Genomic DNA, 22,507 nt, shown 5'->3' with positions numbered 1-22,507 from the left:
AATTTTAGCAAATTTTCCAATGCGTGTTAATTCCTCTTACAGCAATACTTTCAATGTTTTCATATTTTCAGAATGTTAACTTAGAAAGTCTTTAGGAAAATCAACGTAAGATTATCCTGCACTTGGGGTACATGCAGATGGGACTACAAGCAATGTCTGTGCAGTGATGGTATCGAAAACTAATATATTCAAGAGACATTGAATGGTCATCAGGAAATTATCTAATCCAACAAGCAAAATTTGCTCTATCTAGGAACTTAAAGACATGACTTTGGCATGGACTAATCAATTATTAAGTTCTTTGGTTTTAGAAAACGTTTTACAATGCCAAACATTATTTAAACCCCAATTAGTTGCATTCACAATGCCATTTACAAGTAGTCTTTACTTAATGACCAGTCACTGAGTGAAGTTACAACAGAGCTCCCCAGAGCTACTTATGACGCAGTTCCAGACCAACTATGGAGGCGGCCCCACCCCCATGGCCATATATTCTTTTCTGTATCTTTTATTTTATGTATACTGAGAGCATTTGCACCAAGACAAATTCCTTGTGTTTCCAATCGCACTTGGCCAATAAAAGAATTCTAATTCTCTAATCTAATTCTGTTTTGCATTTATCGTTGTCTGCAAAATCCTGTGGCCACATTGCCATAATTTTTTGGTGGTTTTTTAAAACAGTTTCTGGGATTTATATCCAATTTCTGGCAAAAAAAATGCCCATTAAAGAAAATGGATTTGTTTAATGACCACAGAAAAAAAAGTTGTAAAATTAGGCATTGTCATATAGTAACGCATTTAATGACTATCATGACTTACAATCATTATTTGGAGTCATAATTATCACAAAACTCAATATCTGTAAAGGAAATGGCCTTAATAAGACTCTTTGTAGCTGCTTCTTGAGTAATGATATTTCCAGGCATTTGAGGTCAAGTTAAGTGGGAGTTAGAAAAATGTAATTAAAAGATACATTCAATCTTAAAAATGATTTACGAGTGTTCAAATTACATAAATGAACTTACACTGATTCTCAAAAAGGAGAACTTGCATTCCATAGAGGGTAAAGGACTGTCGAAAACTATATGTGACTGAATTTTTCTTCTTTTGAAAAATTTTAGTGACCTAAAATATTAACAGACAAATAAATAAAAATAAAGAACCATATTATCTAACTAAAATATGAGCATTCTAGATTTACTTTGTAATACATAGCTTTATGGTCTTAAATGATATAGATCACATTTGGGTACTTACTGCACATCAACAAGCATTCTAAATACTAATTCTGCCTCAATGACATACTTATATAATCAAGGAAAGAGTTGGAAAAGATACTCTTTCTAAAATAGCTGATTGGGCAAGCCTTTAGCAATAACAGCAGTTATAATACCACTAAGAATGCATAGAATTAGGCCATTTTTAAATGGAAAACATTTCTAGGATCCTATTACCCTTGTACTTCTAACATTGTTTCAAATAGTAGTAAAACTTTCAAATGGTAGTAAACTTTAACTCTAATAAAAGAATGGAGCATTTGAGAATCCCGATATATACCAATGTATACTATTTTCTCTCATAAGAAAACAAAATATAATTCATTAAACCCAGAATACTCAATTCATTCCTTTTTGTGGGAGATTAATGTTCTTGTACCATTGATGAATATGCATCATGTTAAGTGTGTGAGGACAAGGTTAACTCAACACTAATATGCCTATTGCTTTTAATAGGTAAAATGTATTGACAAGCAATTACTTTAGAGGTGAAGGATTGAGTCCAATCCACCAAGCAGCTTTGGTTTCTTAAAATATAAATTAAGGGCTTGATATATGTAGCTCTGGTCTGCTAGATTACAGATGGGAACTAGGAGATTTATTTATTTATTTATTTTATTTGGTTTGTCAATTGCTTACAAGGTAATAGGTATAAGTAAAAACATAGTTATGAATGCATGGATACATATAAGAAAAATAAAAGAAACAATAGGACAGGGACGGTAGGCACACTGGTGCGCTTATGCATGCCCCCTACAGACCTCTTAGGAAAGGGGTGAGGTCAATAGTAGAAAGTCTAAGGTTAAAGTTTTTGGGGTTTGGGGAAAAAACCACAGAGTCAGGTAGTTAGTTGTACATTTGTATCTTATCCACCAGGGCTATGGAAAGCTTTCTTGCTTAATAATGGTTTTCCCTTATAATAAAATAATATAAATTATGTGGCACATACCACAAGGAGATCATTAAATAAAAATATTTCTCGCTGATGTAATCCAAGCTTCTGAGGTTTATTTGGATCTGGAACTTCAAAAAGCCTACAGTAACAAACAAGTCGCCGATGTGGGAGAGACAGAACCTATAAATTAGAAACAGAAATGCAATGTATTATAACCTGCTCCTTGCAAATAATACTTGCAATTTATTTTCTCTTTCTTGAACTGAATCCTACCTAGAAAGCACTAATCAACTCCATTTGTATAACAGAAATATTTTATTAGATTAGTGATTCAGCTTTTTCTATGTACTAACTAGAATACTGTACCAAATCAAATATATAATATTCAAGTTTATAAAGGGCCAATTTCTAAAATTATGGTGAGATCTGCTTACTGAATATATAAATATGAAAGCAAACACTTACACAACCAAGCCCATGATGTAAAGATCCAATCTATGGTAAAAGACACAAAATATAATTAAACTTCAAAAAAATACAATATTGTACCTTATCAAGCAAATATTTCAGTCTAATTATGATTAAAAGTATATAAAATACACATTTCCATAATATAGATTGTAGCAATTGTACAGATCACCAAAGGAGTTAGAAATATGAAATAATTGAACTTGTATATTTGCAATGTTTTTATCTGTTCTGCTTTTGAAGTGGCATTTTTAGTATTTATGGCAATAGCATCTTGACAAAATCATCTTGGCTTGAAAAAAATGGTATCCTATTACACGATGAACAAAGATAAACAAACATGGATATTTCTTTATAGCTTCCTTCCATTCCAGAAACACAGGACAAATTTCTTGTTATTAGTATCTTTGTGTTGCTCAGGTAAAGTTTATTTAATGGCGTAGAAATAAATTTTATTGCTTTTGTTTCCTACATGTAGAAGACCTAAAACTATGTACAGTGTGGAATTTCAAAAAGAAAACTTAGAGAGATAATAGAGAGAGCCTCAACTCAGAGGAGAAGCTGTTATTGCAGAGGACCAATTATATACTCTCAAAGCAAAATATATAGCATGGATTTGCATGCAGGATGTTTCTAGAAAGAGTGCAGAGAAGAGCAACAAAGATGATTAGGCGACTAAAGGCTAAAGCATGTGAAAAACAGTTGCAGGAATTGGGTATGGCTGGTTTAATGAAAAGAAGGCAAGGGATGACATGATAGGAGTATTCCAATATCTAAGGGGCTACCACAAAGAAGAGGGGGGTCAAGCTATTCTCCAAAGTACCTGAAGGCATGACAAGAAGCAATGGATGGAAACTAATCAAGGAAAATACCAACCTAGAACTAAGGAGAAATTTCCTGAGAGTTAGAACAATTAATCAGACTTGTCTCTAGAAGTTATGGGTGCTCCAATACTGGAGGTTTTTAGAAGAGATTGGACAATCACTTGTCTGAAATGGTATACGATTCTCTGCTATAGGGTTCCCTTAGGTTTGGACCTCCAAGGTCCCTTCCAACTCTGTTATTCTTTTATTCTGAAAGCGCACTTCCTTGATGCCAGCTGGTATAGTCATTTAAGCTCCATGGGCAATTAAGTGATAGCAGAAGATAGTTCTAATCACTTCCAACATTTGCATTATTTATCTTTCTTGATATAATTAATTCCAAAGAGCTTCAACAGAAGCACCAGCTATATCATCCAGAAATTCCCTTAAGATAGGCTAGACCATACATTTTACATTGGTGCAGCATTTTGAATTTCAATGAATGTAATGAAAAAGAACCATTCCTTTCATTTTGCCAGGTAGGTTTTCAAAGAAAAACCATGACCCTCACTCTGTTCCCTCAGCACTTCCTCTCTAATCTTTTTCTCTGTTCCCATGCACAGGAAATAATATTTTAGAATAACAGCAACTTGAACATAATATCTTCATAAACCAGACAAAGGCTAGTTAATGTTAACTATGGTTTGTTGAAACAAACTGATTTCAAATCACTATTTAGATTAACTGGGGGAAACTTAACTTTAAGATTTAAAAGGCCAGAGTACAGTCGGATAATCCTAGAAAAAAAATTCTCTATGTCGTTAATAAGAAATGACGCCAACTTGACAGCACTTTATCAACAATCAATCAAGTCAAAGTGAAAACATCCATCAAAGGCAAGCAGAGGAGAAAGAAGCACACAATTCTAAGGCTTACTCTTGCTTTTTTTAATAAAGCTGAACTTTTAGCCGTCCCATTCAGACCCAACCATTCTTTCAAATGCCATGAAATCTAAATCCTGCTATTGGTAACAGTACTGTAATACACTACCAGTACAAGGTTATTCAATTTTCTTCAATTTTTGATTTTATGATTATAAACATACTATGATTTTTTAGAAGACTCTCATCGTCCTGGAATATTCTGGCAACATTCTGTGACAATCCAGTCTAAGTTTATGCATAATCATATCCATAAAAGAAACTTACTGGCTTTTTTCCTACTATGAGCTTTTCAACCTTTTGGACCTGTGACACATGATCCTCATTGGTCTTGAGTTCCCGTTTTCGGATTCTCTCATATATTCCAATGAGCATTTCTCGTGGAATATCTTCACCATCATCTACACCTGGAAAAGTGATTTTGATTATTGCTGATTAATATATGTACCATCTTTGCACTTTCATTATATTATCTTTCATATAATGCCACATCAAAGATAGTATCTGATTTTGGATAGTACCAGTCACCTTGTACAGGAGACTGGCGGGATAGAAATTTAATAAATAAATAAAATTTGTCTAGAATATCAACCACAAAGCAGGTCCTGGCTGCTAATATTACCATTATGCCATTTAAAGTCTGGATTTCTCTATACCATACTACAAACAGCCATTTTGCAATGAAAAAAAACCAGGCATAAAGCTCATTAATCTGGGAACATTTCCACTGTTAAACAGAAATAGGCAAATTCAGTGTTCCATTCACACACAACTATTAACTGTGAAGCTACAGCAACCAACAACTGTAAGAACATAAAAAACCCTTTTATTTAAGACTAATGGTGCATCTTGTCTAGTAATCTGAGCCTTTGCAAAAACCTGAAGAAAATATGGAGACAACAGCCCCCTCTTAATTGACTCATTTTAAAAGTAGTTATTATTTAGGGACCAATAAACATTATTTGATCAAGCCCCAGAAATGATATAAAACAGAAATAAGTATTATATGATAGAAGAAAATATTTGTAAATCAGGGGTGAACAACAGGGTCCTTCATGCTCTCTGAGTTTGATTGTTGTCTTGCAGATGTTTCATTACCAAACTAGATAAGGAATATCAGTGCTAGTATACAATGGGGTTTGCTCTCATTTTAAACAAGTGGCTTTCATACAAGTGGCTTTCCCAGTCAGTGTTGGTGGGAATGGTTTTGGTGGTTCCTAGATTGGGCTGTTGTTTACTCCAGCCAACTGGGTAAACTACCAACTACCAACTCACCTTGTTCGTCTGAGTTGGTAGTTCCTTGATTGGAGTATTGTTTGCTTCTTCATTGTTGGTTTAATGTTAATCTTGATGTTAATTTATGCTCATTAGGGATTGCTCATCATGTTGATTGCTGGTGAGAAAGTGTTCTAGCTTTTTGATTGTCTCTTTTGAATGGTATGTAGATATTGTTTATGATATTATTTAGTTTGGTAATGAAACATCTGCAAAAAATGACTAAGCTCAGACAGCACCATGGATTCCCCAGAAACGACTACTCTGCAGCCCTCAAGCCTGTTTCTATTCTATTATTTCCAGAATACTGTCACATCAGTATAAAATATTGGAATGTTGAAATAAAAATGCTAATTTCCATTGACATGATTTTAAAAAAGTTTATACCAAAAAAGACACCTTTAAACTTCTCTATTCCTCTGCCCATTTCAATAATATCATATATTCTATGATATTAATAAAGTCCTATCTAGATCTATTTGGCACAGAGTCATTATGACATTATCAGAGACAGATAACTTCAAAAAATAAATCTAATTCTTGGTCATCTGATTGCTTAATATGTATTTCTTTCGGCAACACATAGGGATAGTTATAATTAGAAATACAGTTTATAGAATGCAGAAATACTAAATGAAGAATACTTGATGATTATTACTGTTGAATACCCATCTGCAGCTGTATAGTTTAATGGTAGCAGTGGTTACTGTACTGAGCCTCGATCACAAACATTGACAATATTTCTTCTATAAATTATTGCATTAACACACTGCTCACATAAACAAATAATCTGGAATAGGTATGTACCAATATTAGCATAGAAGAAGTAGTTTACAGACACTATGACTATGGAATTATCCACACATTCACCACCATGTTGTTTAACAGTAAGGTAAGGATAATGTGTTTGGGTTACAGACAGATTTGCTGGGGAGAAAGTACTTCATGCTGCGGATAGCAAACATGATTTTAAGGATAAACAAACATGTCCTTGTACCTATGTTGTCTGTTTTGTTCTACTCACAATCTGATATTTTTGTAACTTGGCTTTTTATGGCATAAATGCACAAATAACAAAAAACAAAGAAACTATTACATAAAAGCTGTAAGATCTATTTCTCTTCTTCAACCCTGTTAGTAAAACACACAAATGCCAATTATTCCACCCCAAAGCAGGAGTAGGGAACTGCTTGTGGCCACCTGGTATTTTAGGATCAATTTGTTCTCCTGAAGTGGTTGCTTGTTGTGATTACAGACCACCAAATTACCAGAAGACAAACTGGAGAGATGTTGAATAGTTTTACGTCATCTGCAAAGAGGATGCAGTTGCTTATAAGGTGATTGCAAAGGTCATTTATATAGAGTATAAAGAGTGTGGGTCCTAGAACACTGCCTTGGGGGACACCACTGTTAACTGGAGCAGGGCTCCCTATTTTTGCTATTTACTATAGCGCTCCCTATTTTTATTATTTGTTTCTTGTTTGACAGGATTTTATATTATATTATTTATATTAAATTAAACTTTTTTTTTAAAAAAAAGCCAGACTTCTAGGTGACAAATGGCAAGCTAACACATCTCTGAATGAGCAGAAACAACATCACAGTTACAACAAAAGATCAGTGGGTAGACTAGTCCCATGGAACTCTGCACAGCTGTTTCTCAGAAGGAGACTGCAGGATTGCCATGGGTTTGAGCATTGGGAGACAAAGAAAAACCACTCTAATCTCAATTGCAAGAAAACCTTTTTATGGACACTTGGTTTGCTAATCACAATTTCTAATAACTTTGAACTAATTAACTATCTTAGGGCTAATAGAGATCTTCAAAATGACAAGCTTGTGAAGTCACATGGTAAATTTGCCTTCATTCCAGAATGAAAGAAAACTTAGCTATAAACCTAAGAGTTTACAGAAAGTGAAATAAACATCAAAAAGCTAAATAAGACTTTAATCCAATAAAGTTATAAATGAATTCAGGGTACAAACAAATTTGTAATAATAGAATTTTTGCTGTAGGATGTTAGATATAATTATATCAATAAAGAGCACCTTCATGGGAACTAAATTGTTTAGTCTATTTTAAGTCATGATTTCAGAAACTGGGCACTAAAGGGGACTAACGATTCCAGGCATAAAAGAAAAAAGAAAAAAAAAGAAAGCCAATCTGGTCTAGTGGTTAAGGTGCCAGGAAATTGTGAGTTCTATTCCTGCCTTAGCTTTGAAAGCCAACTGGATAACTTTGGGCCAGTCATTCTCTGTCAGCCAACTCTCCTCTGAGGATTGTTCTTGTGGGGAAAATAGGAAAAAGAAGCATCATTAGATATATTTGCCACCTTGAGTTATTTATAAAAAAAGATAATAAAGGTTGGATTAAGACAGGCTTGCCTTTTGGCTTTGGTCAGTATTGGGACAAAATGACAGAAAATGATGTGACATTTGAAATACTTCAGGAGATATTCAAAGCATGGAGCCAGAAAACTAGCAGCTACAACGTCAGTACAAAAGTTTATTTTTATGTATGTCCAAAAGATGTTAAAGAGGAAATGACTGTTGTGAAAGAGTATATCTTAGAATATCTACAAGATAAAGAGCTGAAACACCCTATATTGTTGAAATATAGGAAAATAAAACAATTGTGGATATAAGATAGAGATGACAGTTAAAATAGAAATACAATGGAAATACAAATGATAAACCAAGATAATGACATCTTACTGGATTTACAAAACAGGTTTGATAAAGCCTCAAAGAAGCCTGGGAAAAATGGGTAAAAAAAATTAAAGGACAGATCAAATACTAGATTTCTTGTAGATTATTAGAATCAAAAGGAAGCAATATACAGTTGGTTTGTTTGACCAAGATTAAACTAAGACATGTTTCTACAGAAATCTATAGAAATCCAAGTTCCTTACAGAGTTTTTTTCTAGCAGCAGGACTGAAATGTTAATTATTTATTATTTGTGTATTGTGCATTTGTGTATTGATAAGGGATGAGTTACAAAAGGAAAAGAAACTTGAATGTCACCTTATAGGGAGGAGGTAAGGAATTACTAAGTTTGTGTTGAAGATTGGAAATTATTCTTTAAATATCGTTCTGCTTTTCCTTATATTTTTGTCTTTCTTTTTTCCCTCTTTTCTTGAACCTTCTACTTTCTCTTTCTTTATTATTTTATCTTTTTTGAGTTTAGTTTATATAGTATTTTATTATTACTTTTATGGTTAATATTTACTAGTAAAAGTAGCAATTACTATTACTAAATTTTCAATCACAATTTTTTTTTTAAAGTCAGCTTATATTAATGAATCTGGATAGTACAAAGAGAGATATCCACAGGCAAACTGATATCCATAGGCTATTCATTGTCATTTCCTGATTTAAATAAAGACAAGCATTTTTAAAGTCTGCCTTTGTAGTTGAAACAGAAGAACTTATTTATTGATGAATATATACCTGTATCTATAGGCAAACATATATACACAGACACACACAAATAGATACACTTTGTTCTTCACATAGATTCCCAAGCCACCTTATAATGTTAAAAGAGCACTCAAACCATTTGCAAATCGTTGAATATACAATTATTACCATCTTGTGTTCAGACCTAGAAGGAACCCAAGTATGGTGCAGAATTTGAAATGATGAAATCTATCAATATTGTTCCTTAGCCTGCTTCCAAAAAATAAAAGCAGGTAAGATGGACTAATTCCTCCCTAGGAAGCAGGTAGGGTAGACTAGTTCCTCCAAAGCTTCTGAAATAGAATGGCTAAATTCTCAACACTTTATTATTATTAAATTTATTTGCCACCTAACTTGCCAGGGGGTTACTTTTGTTGAACGATTGCAGTACAGTTGGCAATATAATATACCCAGGTCTCTAGATAATGACAAATCTTCATGTTATGCCTACCTCTTAGATTTTTGACAAAATCTTCGAGCTTCATTTTACGTTCTGGTTTTACATTTGGACTATACATATCTGTATTTAATAATATTATCGCAAAGGCAAGAATGAAGATGGTGTCAGGATTTCTGAACTGCCTTACAACCCCTGGATTGCAGATGCAGTATCTCTGGCTAGAAAAGACATTTTAGAAAAATAGGTGAGATTCAAAGATAAGTTGATACGGCATTTATAAAAAAAATCCAATACATTCATACAGAAAGCTAAATTATATTCTTATCATTATTCATTTAGCAGTATAAAATGTAAAATAAAGCAGTATTTACTCTGTTATTCTATTCTCTTATCTAATAACAAGAGTCTATGCTGCAGAATACTTAATCTCTCAAATGTCATGTATTATGTAAAAGATTACTGATATATCAAAAATACAACTGTTATCATTTTATGCAATTAATTTCATAAATTTGCACACTTCACCAACACGACTAAAATTTAAACTTATGTGCTTTATACTAAGTAATTTGAAAACTATTGCAAACTATAGGCATAATATGACTGACATTTGTCAACTGGATATATAATACTGATTTGGGTGCATTGAATAGCCAAATTCATAAAAAGTATTCCATGTTGCTTGTAAAATATCCTTGCTTCACAGCAAACTTACAGAGCCTAAATGAGTCATCAAAAAATGTAACTATTCATATAACGCAGCAGTAATCACACAGATTCCTATTATATACCATAGCCACAGGATTGCCACCTGGTTTTAGTGGTGATAGAAGCATTTTCCTTTCTCTGCTTAATGATGTCATTGATTTAACAACTATAAATCAATGCCTGAATGTATATACCTTTATTTTAGGAACACTGGATAACTTTTAGATTTCTTTCTACATTTCCACCAGTATAAAGAACATTTGAATTGGTTTTAATGAGAAATGTCTTTGCTTATCACATTAACTGTATGCATTTTAAATTGAGATTATATATTTAACTTCTTTTTAAAAGTTTAAACTGAAATAGTATCATTTTGTTGCTTCAGTTTAAAATAAATGACAAAAGAATAACCAAATTAAGCTACCAGGAATTACAACATACATATATATATATATTGTCTATCGAAATTCTTAGTCATTTCTTAGTCATTTCAAGAGGCAACTGGACCTTCTGGGTTTTTTTTAAAGCATGTTTTGCTTCTCATCCAAGAAGTTTCTTCAGCTTCTTGAAGCTTATTAAGCTGAAGAAGGTTCGTGGATATGGAGCGAAATGTCTTCAAAGAAAAACCAGAAAGTCAAGTTGCCCTTTGAAAAAGCACCTTTGGGACATAAATGCATAATTTAATTTTAACAGATTATCTGAATAATCGCTTATGCGATTTTTTTAAAAAAATAACTATATTCAACCGCACTGTTCCTGAGACTTATACATTTTCAATCAGCTTCTGCAGCTTGCAGTGTCATACCTAAAAGCTTCAATGAGTCGTTCTACTTTCTGAGCTTCTCCTTGGACACGGATATGAGCTTGAAATTTCCTGAGAGCTTCATCCAGTTCCATAGCTGAAAAGTCCATCTCATCCACAACACAGCTGAAACAAAGAAAGCATTAATTTAGTTTAGTTTCCCACAACCAGTTTTCTTTTTGTAAATTTAACTGGTCTAGAATAGAATAGAATAGAATAGAATAGAATAGAATAGAATAGAATAGAATAGAATAGAATAATTTATTGGCCAAGTGTGATTGGACAAACAAGGAATTTTTATTTATATTTCCATGATAATAAAATTGATAGGTATGCTTTCTACTTTTCCTCCTATAATCTCCTATAATGTCAGGATGGGGACTGGCAAAGAAAGACTAAATAATAGTGAGAGATTCAGTTATGATGTTGACACATTTGTTACACAAAATGTCAGCAACATATTCAGAGACTTCTCTGACAGGAACTGATATCACTGGTATTCCTCAGGATTGACTGTTGTCTAAAATGTGTTATTAGGTTTTTGTTCTAAATTTAAACAAAACAGTATGTAATAGTAGTAGTAGTAGTAGTAGTAGTAGTAGTAGTAGTAGTAATGATGATGATGATGATGATGTTTAAAACTTGTATGCCATCTGATTCCCGGTGATTCTTGTAGGAACTGTACTGTCCTGCCTCAACCATTGGACTCAGCAGAGCAGACATAGTTACATAAGTAATCAAAGCTCTAGTCTAAAAGGGAGGAGTCAAATTCCAAATGGTCAAAATTTAAATAGTCAACTATATGTAAAATATGCATATGTCTAACTCTGTCTTTGCCTCAGACAGAAATCCTTATATAAATAGATTCACTCACATTAAATTTGGCACATATCTAATGCAGTTCAGAATGCATGTCTATTCAGGACCAATATGGTAGTGTCTTCTGAGTAGACCAATACTCCTCAGGTAATTTTTCTTGTAAATCGTGCAGCTTTGAATATGCATTAAGTCTTTTGATTCTCTGCATGAGGATACCCTTGTTCCTGCAGGCTTTGAGTCTAAATCATTTGGGCTGTGCAGCCTGCATTCATGAGGCCCAATTTTTCCTGACAAAGTTTACCCTTATATTGTTATATTGGTGGTTTCTAAGATCTCTCTGGATTCATTTTCTTTTGACATGGAATTTTCCCAAAATGCTATAATTGGTACGAACCCACAACCAAGATAAGGCAAATGGGAACCAGTTTTTGAATGAAGGGTGAAAACTTGCTTCTCCGTTCATAAAATGTCATTATAGACACTGTCTGGATTGAATTTATCTTGATTACATACTTAGCATGATTGAGGTCAGCCATTAGTTAATGGAATGCCTGAGTGTCAAATTAGTTTCTAATCTATTTCTGATTTACTATTTTGCACTTTAGTCATAGGAAAATTTCCCCTACAACCTAATTAGCTATGGTAGTAATGCATAAATACAGATAGTTAAATGAAAACTAAGCTAGGATGTAGCTATATCATAAACTTAGCATTTTGAGTATCTAATTAATTTTGTTTTTTAAAAAAAGTTCTGACATTTATATAAGGGAAAAAATATGAACTGCCATAGCATGTGAATGATATTTTTCTGCTTTCTTGCCCCATATATAGTCCACAGCACAAAGTAACATACTAAAATATAAGCTAATTAATACAGATTGATTTAAGTTCAGATTGTGATGTATTAATGTTTTAGCTGTATGCCAGTGCTGGTTTAAGTCACTCAATCTCTACTTCATGGCTTAAAAGAAGAATAAAGTAATCAATGTTTAATCCATAAAAAGTTGAATAACTAGAGAAAATAAAAAGTGGCATAAGAAATAACTTTCCTAATTTTTATACAGCATATAAAAATATATCACTATTTTTATGTAGTCCAATTCCTATACAAACTATTTCATCTGATAGTTTTAAATAAGTTTCTCCAGCAGCATTTGAAACTACAGGGACACTGTTACAAATATAGAGCTTTGGAATTGAACTGAAGAAATGTTGATTTTTTTTCAGGAAAGATTGAAGATCAGGTAAGATATTTTTAAGTACAGTTTGCTTCAGTATTCAGATGAATATAAAACAAATAGGCCATATCAATCTAGGAAGAGCTCACAAGGGACTCGCATATAATATAAATTACATTTCCCAATTATTGCATAAGATGCTAATGTCTACTTAATTAAGCTCAGATGACTAGAGATATCTCCATGAAACTTTCTTGGCAAAAGTATGCAAGTGAGTTCATCACTGTCATCTTATGGAATGGCTTTAGATCAGTTTACCCTACCATGGTGTTTATTAGTGGTCTCTTATCAGTGAATCAATTAGATTTGACTATTCTTAGCTTCATAGCCCAGAATATCATCTCATGGAGGCAAGTTACTCAACTGTATACTTCTAAGATTTCAGATGTCATTGAAGAGGCTCAGTAGCTACACACAAAACCACAAGAGAGGACATATTGCCTGCTCATATCCCTTCAACATTAAATGAACTTTTATTTTCCACAGTGATGCTTCATTAAGTATTTGGCATATTCTTGCAGTCCTATTCTTGTGAAGTTAATCTATTTCAGGCTCTATGTTAATGTATTTGAAACTAAAGCAAAGCTGGTTCTTTCCTTTGAATCACTGTAATTCCACAAAACTCTGTTTTCCACTGATGGGAATTCTTACTTTATATCAATTTCTAGACTTAAGGAACCAGTATTATCTATTCCCAACAAGAGGTTTTAAATGTCTTAAAATCTGGTGCTTATCTACAGTCATTGTTTAGAATGCAGCTTCTCCTATTCCATTTCCGTTAACAGATTGCAGCTCCTGGAAAAACATCTGGTCACAAAAGGGCTGGCATGATATAATGTAATTTTTGCTGCTTCTGAGGCACTCCTTAGTGCCAAAAGAATTGCTTTGCAGCCAATTAATCTTCACTTAAAGACACCACTCACAGTTTTTTTTAAACAACCTGGTTAAATGAATACATTTAATGAATGTGTTTCTTGAAAAGGTGGAGGGGATATATGTTAGAATTGCCCGTGTGTGTGTGTGCACATTAATGTTCTTACAGAACAGGAGCACCTTGGAACAGGACACTGGCTGGATGTTTTTTACACTTTCCCACTTTCCCACAAGAGCAATGTCTGGTTCATGGTGCTCTTAGCATTTTGAAACTGGCAGCAAATATGATTGGTTAGCTGTAATCTTTATGTAAGGCACTGTTGACTTATATAATCAAAACCTGTCATTTTTTAAAAACGAAACCATATTTTGCTTCAAAAAACAACAAATACACCATTTGCAACTGGATGAACCTGTGCCTATTTTAAATAATCATAAATTTGGCTGCAAAGGCTGATGGAGATAGCAGAGATGCTTTAATTAAAGAAAAGACTAACTTTGTTTTAATTGGAAACCACTTCTGTACTGTATTTTGTGTTTGAGGCAGAAAAAAATGAAACTTTGATTTGGGTTTTGCCGATTAGATTGGTTTGTTGTTATAAAAATGGCTACTATGTGAAAATTAAAAGTTATGGTTTTATGTTATTACCTTATTCTATGGTGATAAAAAAGAGTTGGAAGTCAACAGCAAAGAAAACGAACTGCTTCTATACCTGTATCTGCATTAGTCCTGCTGAAAGGCATGCATGGATGCGATAGTAAATGGAACCATTTCTTCACCTTGATTTTGTTTTATTTATTTCATTAATAAAATTTATATACATTTATACATGCCAATCTCACTGATTAAGTAATTTTGGGAGATTTAAAAATAAAAGAAGCACAATTACTTTTGGCTTAAACACAAGGCACTCAGATCATCAGCTTTTTTAATGTGGCACATCCTTAAATTGGTATACTTAAATAGATAACAAGAGTTTCATATAAGTTACTTACTCTAAAACATCCCTGTTAAATTGCTTTTGTCTGTTTCCCAGGAACTCTCCAATCATTTGTCTGCTGAGACCTTTTCTCTGTAAGAGGAAATGGGCAACTCCAACAGGCGTATCTGGCACAAAACCTCTGTCGATCAGATACTGGATTCCTTTTTCTGGTTTTCTAAAGGAAAAAAAAAACACAAATTCAAGATTCCATGTTTTGCTTTTTTCCCCAGGGTCTGGGTTGTCCTAAAAGCCTTGTAATCTAAATATTTTTGTTTAAACCTGTACTTTGAAATAAACAGGGCTTTTTTTTTAGCTATGCTGAAAAAATGCAGATATTGGGTAGAGGTAAAAAATTAAACAAGACTCAACAGTCCTTATTTGCATACAGCTTTTACTGTAAATCAGAGCATCTCACTCATCTTATACATAAACAACTGCAACTACTTCAAGTTATATAACCATATAGCACTGCCAGCCTCATGGATCTTTGCAATGGTCAGAGGAAGGGTGATATGTTGTGCAAGCCCACTCATGCAACGTGCAAAATATTTTGAATACTGAATGCTTTAAACTTTCAAAATTGTTTTCAGCAACGCTGGCTGGGGAATTCTGGGATTTGAAGTCCCCCAGGCTTCAAGTTTCCAGGTTTGGAAACCCATGGTATATACAATTTGTAACTCTTTTGTCTTCTATTTCAATTTTTAACAAAAGTTTATACATCCTAGCAATAATATGATCATCATTTATACAGAACTCTAGATGAAATTCAGTTGTAACCGTCTCTTTTAACACCTTTGTGGATGTAGAAATACCTTTTATGGTAGAGACAGTGAACCAGAAAAATTATCCAAAGGAATATTCATATTCAGCTGATTTGAACTCAGATTTCTTCTATCAGTACTATCCTATTATGTTTTGCAATATTATTTTTGGAATAAAATGACTTTTATTAGTATACCAAAATCCATCATCAGGAGTAATAGAAAAATAGTGTCCCAAGGAAAAAATAAAAAGAACTGAGAAACAATGCACTTGCTAAGCCCAAGTATTTATTTGTTATTCAAATATTCATTTTAGCACCCTCAGGGATAAGACTTTTCCATCATTAGATTTCCAGTATCTAAATAATTATAAATAAAAATTGGGTTATGCCTAACCTATATGCCAGTTGATTTTGATTCAGTTCTAGAAATTTAGCATCACATCTATTCTATTTGTTTAGCACTTGCAAAAATTTAAAATCTAGTAATGATATGGAAACATCCCATTCAGAAAACGGGAAACAAAAGGTTTTGGCAGAGATTTGTACACACCCTTGAAGAAAAGACCACCTTTGATTTTGATTAGCCTGCGTATTAGTCACTATAAGAGACTGCAGAAAAATATTATTCCATTATATGCCATGAATTATGCTTATATCACACAGCATATGCGTACAATGTAAATTCAGAAAATGGGAACCTGTTTCAGACATTGCATTATGCAGCAAAAAAAATTCACTTCTGCATCTAATTAGAAGTGAATGTATCTTAGGAACTGAAACAAAGGAATTGAAATAGCAGTTTAGTGTTCATTTTTCCTTGTTTAAAATTGGATATCTTAAATAAAATAAAATGTTCAATCGTCATGTTCAATATGACAATAAATCAGGGGTGTCAAACTCAAGGCCTGCTGGCGGGAGGTGGCTGGCGGGGTGCTTTGATCTGGCCCATAGGACTGCCCTGGAAACAGCAAAGGACTGGCCGCAGTGCGTCTGTCAACAAAAACGGAGCTTGGGAGGGCCACACATGGCCCTTCTGAGCTCTGTTTTCATTAGCAGAGGGCTGCAGGAAGCTGTTGCAGCCAAAAATAGAGCTCGGGAGCCCATTTTCTCTGGCAAAGTGCTCGGGCCACCACAGGCACCCCCAGCCTGAGTGATATTGAGCTGGCCATGCCCCCCTCAAGGTCAAACACAATCCTGATGTGGTCTTCAATGAAATCACCCTTGCTATAAATATCTAATCATAAATAACTTGCTGCATGAATTTACTTTTATGAAGAAAGATATTTAATACCTAGTATTATTGGGCAAATTGGGTGAATTGGGCAAAAGAGGATTTTAGCTGGTGAGCTGCAGCTTACGAAAGCTGATTTTTAATAAAATATATTAGTTGGAAACATTACCACCAGACTCCTTCTACATTTTGGCTGTTATAAACTAATATGGGTCTTCTTCCTACAATATCTGATTGGTGAGATGTTATTACTATGATCAGTATCATTGATAACCAAAATTGATAACCAAATTAGTTATACCATTTTAAAATACATATTTTATAATTTGTTTTTCACTGTGTAAATGTAAGACATTTGATTATAAGATCCAAGGTTTCAAAATTTCAGGTAGTCTACAAATAGCTAAATGTATCAGTATTTTAAAATACAATTTTTAGTTTTCTTTTCTTTTCCAAATATCACAAATTTAACAAATGTTACAAAGTAGCATGTGATTCAAAGATTAAGGAACATGGAAGAAATACTGAAGTTTCCAGAAAAATAGAAGGGAACAGACAAAGTCAAAGATTATATTTATTAGCACAATGTTAGTCTTTCAAAAACAGTGATTAAAATGCATTTGAACATATACTATTAACAGGTAAGAACAGAAAATCAATTAGTAGTTTGGTACAAGTTTTAGTTAGTATAAATGAGACATATGAAACTCATAAGAATATAAAAAGGATAGATACATCTGTAACGCTATGCATTTTGAAAATAATGTATTGTAACAAAACAGTTTATGTGCGAAACCACCTAAGTAGTTTTTGCCAGGCATATGTAAATAACACTGTATATTATGGTTCAATTTCAAATGAAATTAAAAAGCAACATAATTTGCATCAACATTTACGAGACAAAAAAAACTTTGATTTATGAAATGAAGATATGCAGATTACGATAGCTATATTATTCATATGATCTGTTATCCATTCTATTTTAAAGAGACACAGGCAGAGCATAATCTACTAATCTTATCATAACTGAACAACACAGAATCCAAAGAATGTAATGCTATTTCTCCCCCTAAAACTAAATGCTTTAAGTTAAAAAATTAAGGCATTTTATCTACTGGTGGGAGTACCAGAAAAAGGCCACAGCAAATCACATCCATTTTGTGCAGAGTCAACATATTATCAGGAATTGAGCATGACAAGGAGTCATTACTTTTATCTACTGCTGCAAATAATATTGATTGATTATGTGCTATTAAGCTGTTATACACTCTTCAGGATTACATTGACAGTATGATCATTCGTCCATTATGATCTTTCCCTAACTGGGTCCTTCAGGTCTTCCAAAGGCACATCTATTGTGACTGAGTCTCTTCACCATTGTTGATCATCCCCTTCTTCTGCTTCCTTCAAACTTTCCCAGCATTAGAACCTTCTTTAGGAATCTAGACCCTTGCATAATGTAGGATAATTTGAGCCTGGTCATTTCTGCCTCCTGTGAGAATTTTTGTTGCATCATTTATGACCCATTGGTTTGTTTTCTTGTCTTGTCTCAAGATGGTATTCTCTGGATCCTTCTCCAACACCAAAGATCAAAAGTGTCAATATTCTTCCTATCTTGCTTCTTCAAAGTCCAACTTCCACTTCCGTAAGAGTGTCACACTCACTGTCACAGAGAATACCATGGCTTACACAATTCTGTCATTTGTACAGATACATCATGTATTTGAATCTCTTTTTCAAGGCTTTCATGGCTGCTCTACCAAGTGCTAGTCTGTGGTGTATTTCTTGATTGGCTGTTCTTGATTGGTTGTTCTTTTACTGTTGATGGTTGATCCCAAAAGGCAGACATTTTCCACCCCTGCAATATCTTCTTTTTCCCTTCTAAGGCTGGTTATTCTTGTCATTAGTTTGTTCATCTTAATATTTAATTTTAGATCTATTTTTCATTGTATGCCTTGATTTTTATTACTAGGGTTTGCAGTACCTTTACATTTTCAGCTATCAAGGCAATGTCATCACTTAGTGAGTATACAGTTTTATCTCATTTCTTTGTCAAAATGGAGTCAGTCTTTTTCACCATGTTCAGTTTGTACTGTAGCTGTCTGACCTCTATACAAGTTTCTGATGAGAACAATGAGATGTCCTGCGATTCCCATTTTTCTGAGCACTGAGTTGCAAATAATAAGGGTAGCTTATAAAATTGTAGGGAACCACAGCAAAAAGCAATTTCTTGAGCCCCCTTCGGTGTCCATGAGCTGTGCTGGTTAGCAGCAGCAGCAGTGAACAGCTGGGAATCTAAACTTAAAAGAGGGCTTCAGGTATTATAGTTCCATGGCACTGTGAGATATTTAAAATAATAGTTTCTCAGCAGTCCTCTGTGGGAGTCAGATGTTCAATGATATGGAAATCACAGAGAGGAAAGAGAAAAAGCCCGAAGACTATTTGTACAACTTTTAAAACAGAATGACAGGTACGTAAGGTAGACTGCATTAAGATTTCCTCCACTTAACAAAACAAGACTGTTTTTTAAAATCCTGAAATGCAGAAATGTCTGAACTCTGGAATAAGCAAGGTTTATAGAGAAAACGAGGGAAACCCAGGGGTAGGATTCAAAATTTTTAACAACCGGTTCTGTGGGTGTGGCTTAGTTGGTGGGTGTGACTTGGTGGTCATGTGACTGGCTGGGCGTGACCAACTCAATATCACTCACATTGAGGCACGCATCTCCTCGCCTAGCCTCTCGTGACTGTGGGGATGCTGCAACAGTTGTAAGTGTGAAAAAGGGTCATAAGTCACTTTTTTCAGTGCCATTGTAACTTTGAATGGTCACTCCACACAAGCAAAGTACTAGCAAAGGAGGAAAAAAAAAAACTCCAGAGAAGTTCCAGAGACAGGAAGTCTAGTCCTGCCAAGAACGTAATAAGGGTTAACGGAGAGGCAGTTTCTGTAAGCAACACTAGAATGTTTCCTTCCTGCCTTCCTTACAGGATTTGGCCAGTAATTTCTTCTAACAACTGGTTCTCCGAACTGCTTAGAATGTTAACAAACGGTTCTAGTGAATAGGTGCAAACTGGTAGAATCCCACCCCTGGGGAAAACATCTTTTTTCTACCTGCTGCTTCTCAATTGAAAATGTAGTGCATGCTTTATTATTAAATCTTATTCAGCTGAAAATTTTATAGAAGCAATATATAGCTAGGTCCAATAAAAGTTCAGTCTCCCCTCTCCCCTTTTCCTTTTGGGATGGGGGGGATGCTAAATAAAAATTGATTTATGAAAAATTAATTTATGACAATCCCAAAGTCACGGTACTAATAATCAACATTGTGCAGATAATAATATTTCACCCAGAATGGTATTTAAAACTCCGTAGAATTAAATTAGAACTAAAAACAAAAAGACAGTTTTTTAAATTGATAACATTTCACAAAAACAATAAATTCTCATGAAGATTTGAACAAAAAGTCTTGTAATAGGTTATGACACCCTTGTATAAGATTGTGAGAGTTTTCCTACCCAAGTGATTTCTAGGCAAGATTGTTTAAATCTCATGCAGTATTTTTTCCAGGTTTCAGATAATTTGGGAGGGAAATTTGAGTCATGTAAAAAGTTGTACAAGGATCTAGCCTGATCAGACTTTTCAATGCCTAATAATACATAAGCTGGGAATGGCAGTACCATACTGGTGTACGTTATTACTATAATAGAGACAACCACAAGCCTGGCATGACTACAACTTCTCTATCCCAGCAATGATACTGGAAGACACACTAGTTCTAGTACTAGAATTAAAACAGCCATTATAACCGGTACTATAAATGGCTATCTGAAGTCTTGCTGAATTGCTTTATCAAAACGCCATTGCTAAAAATTTTGGAATAGAAATTCACTATAATCAAATAGGAAGATTGACATCCCAGGTACACGGAACTGGTAAAAATCTGTCTTAGAAATTTATAATCATGAGTTACTGTAATATACAAAGTCAGATAAGCTGACACAACTGATTGCACAAAGCATTGTACAGTAAATAGTTTTTTTGCACTTGGTTAAATGCATGTTTAATGACTATGGTTGTCAATTATTTACTCTGATTATACATATAGTGTTTTAGATTCAATATATTGATTATATTTCTCTTGCTTTTCTTTTCTGTTTATCTCATTGGGACAATATTGCTTTTTGTTCTGTATTTTTAAAGTTATTTTCTAAATAACTGAAAAGCATCTGTCTCTATTTTTTCTACAGAACCCCCATCTGAATTCCAAAGAATAAGAAATGCAATAACACATTAAATGTGTTAATATAACAATTGCGTAACTGTGCAAGCTCCTTTTTTCTGGTTAGCATTTCACAATCCTGGTTACTAATGAAAGCATTGAGATGGTGACATTTTGCTGAATTGTAATCCAGATATCTCTTCAAGCAAATAATTTGCCTAAAATGTTTCATATGAGAAAGGCATGGGCCTGATAGGCTAGGAATGATATAATAATTTCAGTTTCTCAATAAAATTGACTTTTTCAATAATTGGAAACATTTATATTCTTTTTTTATATGGCTGTAAAAGAAACTCTGACTTTGGCACCCTTATCTTAAAAAAGAGCCTGTCCTTCCATTAATCTATAGCTTGGATCCATCCATGGCCTAAAAAACCCTTATTCCTTTTTATGATTTTTGATTATTTAAATGTAAAAGGAAGTATTGCTACTAATACTGCTGTTGTGGAGTAATATGTAATGCAGATATAAATAAGACAATCTTATTTATCTATTTGGCTTATATGTTGACCACGAGTATCTTTCCAGTAATAACACATAATTAATATATAAAAATAAAAAATATAAACAGCAAGGCCCTGATGTTTGAAATCAGGCCCTGATTTCAAATATCACAAATGCTTTTCTGAACACCCATATTTTCAGGCTCTTTGAAAATGGGATGGTTTGAACTTTCAGTTGAGAGATATGGCAAATTACACATTTTAGTCATGAGACAGTGTTAAGATGGAGAAGACAGCCTGATGCAGAATTGAAGCCATCAATATCTATCTCCCTGGAATAAGAGATCTTCAGGGAACCCATAAGGGCCTCTACAGTTGCTCCTCAAGGATAAACTGCAGGAATTGCTGTTTTACGTTATCTCATGGGTTGAATGATTGGGAGTTGAAAAGATGAGAGTGGAACCATCTTAGCTCAGTCATCAATGCAGGCTTTCTTAGGGACAACCTAAACTTTGGATTTGTGCTTTTTAAAAATCATTTAGAAAGATTAAGCTCTTTCAAAACAGCGAGTTATACTGCATTCGCTAGGTTACCTTCTCCTTAGAGAAATGATTTTTAAATACAGGTTTAAAAGTTTTTGAAAAAATATTACTTTCTGTATTAAACAGCAAAAGAATGCTTAGCATATGGATTTCAGAAATCTGAATAATGGATTAAGGGTTCAGATGGACCTGAAATTACAATTTTAAATCTTTGGAAGATTTTTTGTGTGTGTGAGAATATCATATTGTTTGCCCTTTCATGAGTTAAAACAAGATAATGAGACTTTAACAATTGGATACTAGAGGG

The 22,507-nt window shown here is 33.7% G+C and overlaps 1 protein-coding gene across 13 annotated transcripts in view; it reads right to left on the bottom strand.

The window, feature by feature from the left end:
- Nucleotides 1-22,507, bottom strand: part of IQSEC1 (IQ motif and Sec7 domain ArfGEF 1) — a 364,618-nt gene that overhangs the window by 14,871 nt on the left and 327,240 nt on the right. For all 13 annotated transcript variants that reach the window (XM_087954827.1, XM_087954829.1, XM_087954828.1 and 10 more), the window contains 7 exons: nucleotides 14,956-15,117; nucleotides 11,033-11,155; nucleotides 9,571-9,737; nucleotides 4,652-4,791; nucleotides 2,638-2,667; nucleotides 2,227-2,352; nucleotides 1,026-1,125 (listed from right to left, as the gene is read on the bottom strand). In XM_087954827.1, coding sequence (XP_087810953.1) covers nucleotides 1,026-1,125; nucleotides 2,227-2,352; nucleotides 2,638-2,667; nucleotides 4,652-4,791; nucleotides 9,571-9,737; nucleotides 11,033-11,155; nucleotides 14,956-15,117 — 848 coding nt within the window. The remainder of the gene's footprint in view (nucleotides 1-1,025; nucleotides 1,126-2,226; nucleotides 2,353-2,637; nucleotides 2,668-4,651; nucleotides 4,792-9,570; nucleotides 9,738-11,032; nucleotides 11,156-14,955; nucleotides 15,118-22,507) is intronic.

Source organism: Notechis scutatus, chromosome 2 (genome assembly GCF_049901735.1).
Source record: "Notechis scutatus isolate UNSWTSFEM ecotype Mainland chromosome 2, rNotScu1.2, whole genome shotgun sequence".
NCBI lineage: Eukaryota > Metazoa > Chordata > Lepidosauria > Squamata > Elapidae > Notechis > Notechis scutatus.
Note: the sequence above shows the minus strand (reverse complement) of the source record. Positions and strands in the feature narration are given on the sequence as shown.